Genomic DNA, 11,468 nt, shown 5'->3' with positions numbered 1-11,468 from the left:
ATCACAGATTTTTTCTTTTTTTAAAAGATTTTATTAATTTATTCATGAGAGACAGAGAGAGAGGCAGAGACACAGGTTTCCTGCAAGGAGCCCGATGCAGGACTCAATCCCGGATCCTGGGATCACATCCTGAGCCAAAGGTAGACGCTCAACCGCTGAACCACCCAGGCATCTTGGAAATCACAGATTTTCATATCGCATTATAGATGTTGTAGATCTGCTGAAATATCATGTATCTCACCTCTATTTTAATATTATGATAGTCATTAGACCCTCCACTAAATCTTATGATTTAAGGGATTAGTGAGGAGCATATATATTATCATAGCACATATTTGCTTTTTCCATATTTTAATAACTGTATTTCAATATAATCAGTTTCTTTTGTAACTCTAGGTATTTTATGTATTTAAAAGACATTGTTTTCTAAAGAAAGGTCCATAGGCTTCACCAGATCATCAAACAGGTCCATGGCACAAATTGTCTTAAACTCTGGGAAGGAAGATAGACCTGGTTTATCATGTTTCTTTATTGAACCCCTATCACCCAGTTTAGTATTAGATACACAGTAGGTGTTCAATAAATGTTTACTGAATGAGTGGAATTCCTCCCCAACCACCCTCCAATCAACCAAGAGAGCCAGTGCTGGCACTCTTGGTCACCTGGGAAGGAGGGATTTTGCCGAATCTGGTTTTGTCCCTGCCAATATGCCTTTGTTCACAGAAGTGGGTGGAACTTTAAAAGTCTGGTCCCAGGAGAACCTGGTCCCTGGGAACCTCACCTCCGGGAGCAGGGCCCTCTGCTGCAGAGGAGTGGTATAAGTTGTGAAGGATACAAAGACAAGTAGCTTCACCATGGGAACAGGCCCTGGGGCTCATTGCACCCTTGACTCCTTATCTTCCACCTGGTCCTCCTGGTTTCTGTTTAGGATCCCAGCAAAGGGGGCCTGTCTTCTCTGGTCTTCTGCAAAGACTATATTTTGGAGTTGGATGTGACCTTAAAGACCTTTGAGAACAGCTCTTCCTTTTGGAGGCCAAGACTCGGCAGGACCTGAAACCACACCACACAGTGAGGAGTGAGGACACAGGGAAAAGATGTCACTCTAGGTAAAGAACGTCTCCTCCCGTGCCTTAACACAAAACATGAGCACCCTAGCAAACTACATTAGAATCCTAAAATGGGCTCCTAACAGTGTTCCTGAAGCCAGAGGGTGGGTCTCTGATAGGGTGAGGGAAAAGGAGCCTCAAATGCCAGGATGAGGGGCTGGGGATTTGATTAGGGAGCAGAGAGGAATCAGGGAAGAGCATGATAAGGGCCAGGCTTCAGAGGTCTGCTTCAAGACTAGTCTCCATCTTGGAATCCTAGGCAGGTTGCTTCTCCCAGGCTGGTCCTCCAGTAAGATTAACCTAAGTCTGAAGATGGGAAAACTCAGGCCCTCTAGTGAGGGTGATGGAATCATTGTGAGGCAGAGCACACTGAAGGAAGGATACCCAGGCCATCTGTCTCTCAGATTGGCTGGGATCCTCTTGCTAGGGTGACCTCTTCTCCTGGCCAACTCAAGGCCCTTCGCCCCTGCTGTTGTCCCCACGATGTCACCACCTGCTCATTGGGACTGGCTCCTGATACTGCATGTAGGTATCTCCTCCCTCTGCACAAGATGCCTTTGACTCAGGATCCTGCACTCTGAGCTCTGGCCCTGAAGCAACATGTTTTCCTTTCCAGGCCAGAGTCTCCTCTATCCATCTCTGACAGTGCAGTCCCAGGTCAGAACCAGATGCATCAGGATCTCCCCCAAAACATTTATCAGAATCATGAGAGTATATCCAAGATCTGGTATTCCAACTATTTCATAGAGGTGGCCCAGAGAGGGAAAGGGCCTTGCCAAAGGTCCCACAACAACCTGGCAGTCATCCCTGATGCTTCTCAGTCCCCTCTTTTCTCATATCTAAAGCCCATTGGTTCCAGCATCTAAAAAGCTTTCATAGACAGGTTTCTCATGCAGAATTCCAATTAATTTATGTAGATTCTTCCCCCCTCAAGGAGATGGAGCTTAACACCCCACTCCCTAAGCATGGGCTACATTTAGTGGCTTCCTTGCAAAGAGTAGGGTATGGAAAGGGGGTTGGGGGTGGGGAGGAGTAACTTTACAGTGGAAAAGCCTGACATAGACTATTACCTCGGTCAGGTGATCAGAGTTAAAATCAACAGTGATAAGGCATATTGATAGCATGTACCCTTGATATGAGAATGGCAATTTCCTTCTGTGGTCTTCCTTCCCCAAACCCATAACCTCAATCTAATCATGAGAAAATAAACATCAGACAAATCCCAATTCAGGGGCATTCTACAAAATATCTGACGAGCATTGCTCAAATGTTGATGATTCCAGGGAAGTCTGAGAAACAGTCAGTTAGAGCCAAGAGGAGACTATGGAGACGTGACAACTAAATGTAACATGATATTCTGGATGGCATCCAGTAACAGAAAAATTACATTAAAAATTAAGGAAATCTGAATAAAGTACGGAGTTTAGTTAATAATAATGTATTGAGGGACACCTGGGGGGCTCAGTGGTTGAGCATCTGTCTTCCACTCAGGGCATGGTCCCGGGGTCCTGGGATGGAGTCCTATATCGAGCTCCCTACATGGAGCCTGCTTCTCCCTCTGCCTATGTCTCTGCCTCTGTGTGTTTATCATGAATAAATAAATAAAATCTTTAATAATAATAATAATGTATTGATATCGGTTCATTAATTATGACAACTGTACTATACTAATGCAAGATGTTAACAATGGGGGAAACTGGCTGTGGGGTATATGGGTACTCTCTGTATTACCTTCACAATAACTCTATAAATCTAAAACTTTTAAAATGAAAAATGTATTTTAAAAAACTCCCAAATCCACCCATTATACCTCTCTCACCTGAGGAATAGCGTCAACTTCCTCATTGCTCTCCCTCCCTCCAATCCATTCTTCTGGCATCCAGCAGGGGGCATTCTCTAAAACTGAAATCTGACCGTGTCTGAAGTCTTCCATTAAAACATGGGCGTTGGATGGAAAATTCGGAAGGCATATTGCAGAAGGCTAATCTGGGTATTTGTATAAATTATTTTTATGAGCTACAAAGAATCTGTAGGTATTTCTGGTGTCTGCCGAAATAAAGGTACTGTATCCAAAATCTAAAACTTGGCCTTTCCAAGGTCTGCTTTCAGACGCCCACCTCCTGACCCCAACCACCCCCTCCCCAATCACACAGCTACATAGTAATTTCCCTTTGCTTTTCCCTCTCTATGCACTCTTTGGCTCGAGCCATCTTTTTTTTGCCTTCTCTTCTAAGCCCAGTTCCTGGGATCCTGCACCCTCTCTCTAAAACAAGAGTATTCCTGCATTATTAGGATGTAAACGTCTCAACAGATTATCATTTTTTAAATACTACATGCAAACAAGAAAAATGGATTCCAACGCCTTCTCACGCCCAGCTCACACCAGGCCTGAGGAAAGGTTTGACGCACGATAAATAAAAAGATGAATCACTGAACAAATGGGTATTCTAGGGCGCAGGGTATTTGTGCGCCTGCGCGAGAAGGGGAGGCGTGGGAAGCTGTTTGCTACCTGCCGGGGTCCACTGCAGCCACTGGTAGGGGGTGGAGCTTTCTCAGCCTCGCCCTGCCATTGGCCAGGATGGTCCGCATTGGTCTGACGCAACACCTCTGCGGCCTGCAGAGTTCTCCCCTCAAAAGCTAAACAGCCCCCACCCCCCCACCCCCCCACCCCCGCCCCAAGCACACCACCATCTTGCAGCCCAGCACGTAGAAGAGACAGCGATTTGAGGGTCTGTGGAAGGGAAACTGGTCCTCGGGATGGCTCGCCAAGCGGGACAAAAGACTGGAAGCAGCACTTTCAATTTGCTCAGAATTTTATTAGGATTAGGTTCACAAGGAACAAGGAGGGGCTTCTGGGGGAGGGGGACAGGAATACCGCAATGACAAGCGGCCTTGTATAGACACCACCAAGGCTGGCTGGCGGGCTTGCGGGCACAGCGTGGGGGAGGGGGCGAGGGACGGAGGGAGAGGTTTGGGAGAACAGGGTGGCAGCAGAGCCCCCCAAGGCCACAGCGGCCCTCCCCGCTTCGGGATCAAGGGTGTCCACTCCACACAGCACGAGGAGGGGGATAGAGGGGCCCTGACCAAGGCATCACAATAAATACGTGTAGCAGCACACAGAAGCCTGCAGGGGAGGAGGGCCAAAAGGAAGGGGGAAATCCCCCTTTCCCTCCCCCCGAAATAAGAATTCTGCAATTACTAAACCATAAAAATAAACTTTAAACCCGTGTACGAAGTCGGTCACCCCCCAGAAGTGCAATGTGGGGCCGCGCGGCCCTAGCTGAGGGGGAGGGCAAATGGGGAGGGGGGAGAGGGATACAGAGAGGCAGCCCCTGCAAAGGTAAAATGTTTATCCAGTTTTGCCCCTCTTCCCCGGGTTGGCCCAAACGTTCTGGACCTGAAGCACCTCCTCCATGTCGGGATCTTCAGAGTCTTCCCCTCCTTCTGAGTCTTCTTCAATCCCCTCCTCCTCATCACTTCCTTCCTCATTATCACTCTCCTCACCTTCTTGTTCGCTGTCTGCACAGGGGGAGAGAGGCAAGCAAGGAGGGTGATTAGATGAGCAGGTAGATGTCATTCTTTTTTTGTTATTTGTCTAAACAACAGAAATTTATTTTCTCACAGTTCTGGAAGCTGGAAGATACCACTCTTCCCGGGGAACAGAGCCCACAGCCAGGGCTTTGGGGACCTGGAACACTAGCCAAGCACCTGTTTGGAACAAACACCACTGTGTGCATCTGCGTGTGTGTGTGTGTGTGTGTGTGTGTGTGTGTGTGTGTGTATACTCAAGCAAGTAGGGGGTGAGGGAGGAGTAGGAGGGAAGCAGAAAAGCAGGGTGGGCTCAATGCCTCTGGCCTATCAAAATTGATACATCTCTGAAAGTAGCTTTTTCTCTCCATGTAATGTGTCAATGTGTGTGTTTTCCTGAGCTCTGACCTCAGCTGAATAAACCTACTGTTCATTTCAAGGCAGCTCCCCCGCTTCTTCTCCATAGTCTGATCCAAACAGACCCCAGTCTGTCTTCTTTAGTCCAATTCCCCACCCCCACTCCCACTCCCACTCTGGAGCTGGGCAGATAGCTCTTCCTCCCCTTCTCTCAAAGATGCCATCCGGGGGCAATTCCCTCAGTTTCCCTACTCTAACTGAATACATGTCTAGATTGAATCTACTCTTATTCAGTGCCTCCTTCCTTGCCTTTGCCCTCAATGGAAATTTGCCAGAGAACCCATGGCCAAAACCCCCAGGAATGGTTGGCCTTCCAGCTCCTTCCATCTCCCCCAGGAGCCTGCCTCTCCAAAGTCAGCCTGCCCACAGTCTGGCTCAAACATCTTCTTGCCCACACTCCATCGTCCCCTTCCTAGCTAAGGTTTGACTCCATTGCCTTGCCCCTTGCTCATTACCTCCCCCTACCCCACTGTGGTCTGACTCTGACCCCACTAATCCATTGAAACTAATCTTGCCAAGGTCACAGATAATCTGTTTAGTTCCAAATCCAACGGACACATCCCAGTCCTCATTTACCTAGTCTTTCAGCAGCACTGAACACTGCTGACAATCCCCTCCTTCTGAGAACGCTCCATGACCCAGGTATTTTCCTAATTCTACCCTCTCAGAGCCTCAGTTTCCTCATCTATAATAGTACCTACCTCATAAGAGCTGCTGTGAGGATTAAATGAATTCATAAAGTAAGTAAATCACTTAGAATAGTGCCTGGCACATAGTAAACACTAGGATTCTGCTCTGGCTTTACCCCTTTATTTACCTCTTCTGACTTCCCAGACATATAATCAATCACCTGCCTGGGCTACCTATATCTTATGTCCAACAAGCCTTTCCAACTCCATGTTCCTGCCACCATGTCATTTCCCATCCTAAGAAATGGCACCTCTGCTTGCCAGTCCAGTCATCCAGGCCAGACCAAACCTGGTAGTCACCTTAAATACTGCCTTTTCCCTCAAACCCCATATACAAACCTTTCTTAACATTTCCTAAAATGCATGCTTCAGTGAATAGTGAACAATGGCTTCTGTGGTCAAGAAGTTAGGGAAATGCTGAGATCCACAATATTTAAATAGGTTTCTCATAGCAGGACTTTTCAGAGCCTTTAAGGTACTAATATACACGTCACCCTACCTGACTATATTAATGTATGCAGTATGTTCCCAACATATCTGACTACTGGACCTGTTTGTGAGAAGCAGTTTTTAGGACTGGTGAAGGATCCTCAGAAGACAAAACAAGCCTGGGAGTTCCCTGAAGCCCTGGGCTGGGTGTAGAGTGTGCTAAATTATAATGTGTTTGCCATTTTTCCCCTTTCTGTGTGTGAACTTGTCCTCCTTTTCTACCCACCTTCTCCTTATCTCTTCAGTTTTCATGTATCTTTTGCTCTGTTACAAGTATCTACCCACCACCTACAAATGGTATTTGTTTCTTTGGTTCTGTTATATTTGTCAGTTAAAGGTTCCCTAGCCTTGCTTTATTTAACAAGCAAGTTGCACAAAATGCTTTTTCTTTTCTCCACAAGAGCAGACTGTACTCATGCCTTGATACCCTGACCCTGGCCAGCTTTTCTCTGTCTGAGAAGACTAAGGAGGGAAAATAAGAGGGGCTCTAGGCTCACCTTCCTCACTGCCCTCTTCTTCTTCCTCCACTGATGATTCTTCAGAGATGTTCTCTACCTCATCCTCATAGTCATCCTGTTTGTTGCTGTTATCTTGATCCTTGTCAGGGTCATCAGTGTTATTCTTGTAATCTTCAATGTCTCTGTCGTCATCGTCACTGCCTTCATTGTCACCTTCATTGCCATCATCATCACTGCCTTCGTTATCGCCTTCATTGCCGTCATTATCTTCATCATCACTGCCCTCATTGTCTCCCTCATTGTCACTGTCGCTGCTGTCCTGGTTGTTGCCGTTGCTGCCATAGTTGTCACCTTTGGGGTTCTCATCATCACCATCAGGGTTCTCATCATTGTCATCAGTATTCTCTTCATTGTCATCAGTGTTGTCTTCAGGGTTCTCATTGTTGTCATCAGGATTCTCTGATGACTGACTGTTGTCAGTGTTCTCACTGTCATCAGAGCTCTCATTATTATCAGTGGTCTCACTGTCATCAGGACTCTCGTTGTCAGTGGTCTCATTGTGGTCAGGGCTCTCACTGTCACAGAGGCTCTCGCTAATGTCAGTTATCTCATTGTCAGTAGTCTCAAAGCAGTCGGTGGTCTCCATGAAGTCAGAGATCTTGATGTCATGAATGGTCTCATTGTCGGTGATACCATCACTGTCTGAGGTCTCGCTGATAATGTCTTCCATTACATGATAGTCATCAGAGTCTTCCAGGATCACTACCTCACACTTGTCCCTGTTTTTACTGTGGAGAAGCCTGGGATTGAGTATAGGGTTGGTGGGAGGCAGGGAAGACACAAAGGTAGTAAGTAACTGGGGAGGCAGTAGGCTATGAGGAATCCCAGGGATGAGGTTAGGGTGGGGAAAGTCCCATTTCTGCTCCTGACTGACTCAAGCCAATTACACCCCATTTAGGGGCATCATTCCCCACTTGCAAAATGTATTGGACCGAATTCTCTCAAAAGTCCCTTTGGCTCTATAACCTGTGTGACACTAGCCTAATCTTCCTCCCATCTCTAACAAAGCACCTCTCAGCCACCAACCCCACTCACCTTTCTTCCTTTTCTTGCTTCTTTCTGTTTGCCCTGTAGCCCCCTTCTCCCATCATGTAGTAGCGCAGAGGGTTAACCCACAGGTCATTTTTGATAATCTGTGGAAAGAAAAGTGGGGGAGGGGAACAGAGTTACGAGTACAAGCCACAAGGCCTACTCCCAATTCCCCAGTATCCAGAGGCAAGCCTAGCAAGGCTTTCTCTGGCAATGCCAGGAGGGGCCCTACCTCAGCAATCCTGTCAGCCTCTGGGAGGCTATGATTTGAGAACCAGCTGAAGAAGCTGTGGTTGGTGTCCTGGTTCCTGTGCCTGCGGGCCTGGGGCTCCTGGCCCCGGTGCCAGCGGATTGGGGTTGAGTGAGACACCAGCCGGCCTGGGGGAAAAGGAAGCTATGGAGAAGGCTGTGGACAAGGACAGATGGGGGTGGGATGTGGATTTTCCCTATGATTGCCTCTTACCTGAGCGGTTGCGCTGGAACTCCTTGACAATCACCATGTTTGTGAAGTAGGGGTTTGTCTGGAAGTACAGCTTCATCTTGTAGCCCATGGAGATATGTCTGAGATCCTGTACCTGCTCAGGGTACAGGTAACATTGGAATCCCCACCGCACCAAGGCCCCTCCCACCCAAGCCCCCTCACCTCCAAAGGCCAGAGTCCTTGCCCGATCCTAGTAAGAAATATATCTTTGGCCTGACCTGCAGATTGGTCAAGTAGCGGAAAATGTCTTCATCTCGTTGGTTGATCAAGATTGAAATTTTGGGGTGGTTGAGGAACTGATGGAGGGAGCAGTTTAGGTCAAGGAGTGACTGTTCAATGAGAGAAGGAGGGAGGGAAGGCCAGGCAGGGAAGAGCAAAAGAGAGGCTGGAGCAGAATTTCTTCTGTGTTCATGAGATGTGTGTAGAGCAAATGGTCATGGGACATAACCCACATTTTTCTTCCCATGTGGTGAACCTGTGTTTATGCAACGTCAAACCTCTGTATTAGGTTGCCTTGCCTTGGCTCATATTTGCTGTATGTCTAGGCGCTAAGGGTCTCTGTCTCTGTGACATTGTGTCCCTGGGAGCTGACAATTTGTATTCAGGAAACATTGTGTGCCCGTGAGCTAAAGGCCCATACCCAAGTGATGTTACACCTAGTTGCTTAGGGCCTGTAGTCACATGATGTTGGTCATTTTGGTGTTACATGTCTGTGTCCACATGATACTGTGTATCTGGGTCTGAGGGTTTGTGTCTAAGTGATGCTGTGTCTGGGTGCTGAAGACCAATAGTCACACGATGCTGTGTCTGCATGCTGAGGATCTGTGGCCACATAATACTGTGTGTGCGTGAGTTCCGACAGCTTGTGATCATGTGATACTTCGTAGGAGAATGCCAAGGTCTATATCTATGTAATTCCACCAGGAAGTTAAGCTCACATGTTCCTAACGTGTTGCATGTACGTATGTATGTGCCCCAGAGATAAGCTTTTCACCAACAGTGAATGAGATTCTTCTTACTCTCTTCTTCCCTTAATTTAACTTCTTGATCTTCAATTCTAGGTACCCCTTCGCCTGAGCCTTTAGGGGCTCCGGCCCCTTTCTCTCCAGCTAAGACTGGGATCTCCCTAATATCTAAGCAGAGATCTAGCCTTGCAGAGCCATGTGTGACTTAGGCACCCTTTCTGGGCAATTTCTCTGTTATGTGCCCTTCCCCTCCCTCTTCACCATCTCTGAGTCAGTTTATCTTCTCTGTGCCCCTCCCCTCCTCCTTTCACCATCTCTGGTCTAATTTTTCTGCTGTGTGACCCTCTAATACCCTCCCCATTTCACTGCCTGCGATTCATTTTTTTTATATTATGCTTCTCTTCTCCCCTCCTTCCCATCTGTAGTCCAGTTTTTATGCTATGTGACCCTCTTCCCCCTTCATTACCTCTAGCCCAGCTTCTCTGATGTTTTGCCCCTCTCCTTCCATTCCTCCTCCAACCAAATCTAGTCATTTTTCCAAAAGGGGTCCACCCCCACACTTTTTCTTTCCCCTCCCCTTCCCACCTCCCCCCTTTTTTGTCATGGGCTCTTGGTCCATGAATACAGATGACAAGGATACTGCTTTGACCCAGAAGCCTGGGATATGTTGGATGATGAGGTCTCTGCGCTCCAGGAAGGGTCTTCGCATCTGGATGAACTTGCGCTTCAGACGGAGGAAGGCCTTGCCTGCTTTGATGTTCACCGCCTCCAGGTCCAGTTGAATGTTTTCCAGTGCCTGCAGGATGCACTCTATCTTCTCGGCATTCCTCTCCTTCTTCACCTTCCTCTGCTTCCTCTTCCTCCTCCTCCTCCTCCTCTTCCTCACACTTTCCTTTTCATCCTCGTCGTCATCTTCCACTAAGATGATAGCCTCTTCCTTCCCCCTCGGGCCAGCTAACCCCTGGTACTCCCACTCTTCTGCGCTACAGGTTTCTAGGGCCTTCTCTCCAGCAAAACTGCTGGGCTCCATAACCTGAAAGTCAATCTCCAGACTTCCCCCAGAAGCCTCCGAAGGAGAGAATGTTTCTAGGCTCTCCGTGGGAGGGGGCGCCTCCCCGTACCCTGACTCCATCGCTGGCTCCCAGCCGGGACCCCCAGCACCCAGGGTGAAGTATGCGCGGATCCCTCCCTCCTCCAGAATGACATAGGGCGGCGGCGGGGGCAGAGTGGGGCCCAGTCCCACCCCCCTCATGTCAGCCAGCACCTGTGCCGCCTCGGTTTCCTCCCGGAGCCTCGGGCGCTGCTCCGGTGGAGGCAGGGGCAGTCGCAGGAGCGGAGGCGGCGGCGGCGGCGGCGGCGGCGGCAGCTGGTCGAGCTGAGTGGGCTCTGAGCTACTCAGGCGGCGGGCCTTGGCTGGAGGCCCCTCATCCTGGCGGTCCATGGTGACCGCGCTCACAGCTCAGGGGATCGCACTGGCTTCTTCGTTCTCAGCCAGGCCGCCGCTGCCTGTCACACCTGAAGCCGAGCCGCAGGACCTCACGCCACCAGCTCAGCTCACAGCCTCGCTCTGGCGTTCCCTCCCACAGCGCCTGCCCTACTCCCTCCGCGCCAAGCGCCCAGGACCCGCCCCCTCCCTGATGTAAGGGACCGTTCTGTCTCTCCATTGGCTGCCAGCCGCCGCCGGTCGCTCGCGCTCCCTCGACCTCTGCCCGCTCTCACGCAATCCGCTTGCCAACACCACACCTCATCGCTTTCCGATTGGCTTCACTTGGGCCTGCCAATCATCGGGCTGAATGCCCCAGCGACTAAAGGGAAGCTGCTGGGCGATTGGCTGCGAGGAAAGCTGAGGGAAAGGAGCCCCTCTCCCTCACCCAATGGGAAAAGTACCAGTGGCTCTTAAGACCAAAAAACAAAACAAAAAAACAAACGCAGGCTCTGAGCATAATGTGCTCAAACAAAATTGGGAGAGCCTCGCTGTCGTCTTCCCCCTTCTCTGCCCTCCCCTCAGCAACTACGCACTTCTTAAATCTGCCCTTTCCCCTAGCCCTGGCGTTAGCCCCTGTGGCGAACCGTGATGTGGCCCCCGGAGATAGGGTTGCCCTAAAGGAGCCTGGAATTTAGAAGGCTAGGACCTATGGTTTGGGGCCAGGTTTTGACGTGGCGTTTTCATCTCCGCAAAATGGCTCTAGAAATAATCGCACACAAAAAGTAACTTTCTCTGCGTCATTAAAATGATTGCGATTCCG

General features: G+C 49.1%; 1 protein-coding gene across 2 annotated transcripts; it reads right to left on the bottom strand.

Annotated features, from left to right (window-relative positions):
- Nucleotides 1–3,901: 3,901 nt before the first annotated feature.
- On the bottom strand, nucleotides 3,902–10,852 carry TSPYL2 (TSPY like 2). 2 transcript variants are annotated; one of them, XM_025468581.3, is made up of 7 exons: nucleotides 9,863–10,852; nucleotides 8,476–8,553; nucleotides 8,240–8,351; nucleotides 8,009–8,154; nucleotides 7,783–7,880; nucleotides 6,727–7,487; nucleotides 3,902–4,625 (listed from the first exon to the last, which is right to left on the bottom strand). In XM_025468581.3, exons 1-7 carry the CDS (start codon nucleotides 10,661–10,663, stop codon nucleotides 4,456–4,458), a joined length of 2,166 nt encoding a protein of 721 aa, XP_025324366.1. In that variant the 5' UTR covers nucleotides 10,664–10,852; the 3' UTR covers nucleotides 3,902–4,455. The 2 variants fall into 2 exon arrangements, with proteins under 2 accessions (XP_025324366.1, XP_025324367.1); XM_025468582.3 differs by having other exon boundaries at nucleotides 6,727–7,475.
- Between the last annotated feature and the right edge of the window lie 616 nt (nucleotides 10,853–11,468).

The sequence above is a fragment of the Canis lupus genome, chromosome X (assembly GCF_003254725.2).
Source record: "Canis lupus dingo isolate Sandy chromosome X, ASM325472v2, whole genome shotgun sequence".
Lineage (NCBI taxonomy): Eukaryota > Metazoa > Chordata > Mammalia > Carnivora > Canidae > Canis > Canis lupus.
The sequence above is the reverse complement of the archived record's forward strand: the minus strand, read 5'-3'. Positions and strand labels throughout refer to the sequence as shown.

Excerpts from the sequence above, each read along its gene's own strand:
- TSPYL2 (XM_025468581.3), bottom strand. The coding sequence starts at position 10,663 with ATGGACCGCCAGGATGAGGGGCCTCCAGCCAAGGCCCGCCGCCTGAGT. Across the intron at positions 8,155-8,239 it reads GTTCCAGCGCAACCGCTCAG|GCCGGCTGGTGTCTCACTCA; the intron begins GTAAGAGGCAAT and ends CTTTTCCCCCAG. Across the intron at positions 4,626-6,726 it reads AGAAGAGGGCAGTGAGGAAG|ACAGCGAACAAGAAGGTGAG; the intron begins GTGAGCCTAGAG and ends CCCCCTGTGCAG.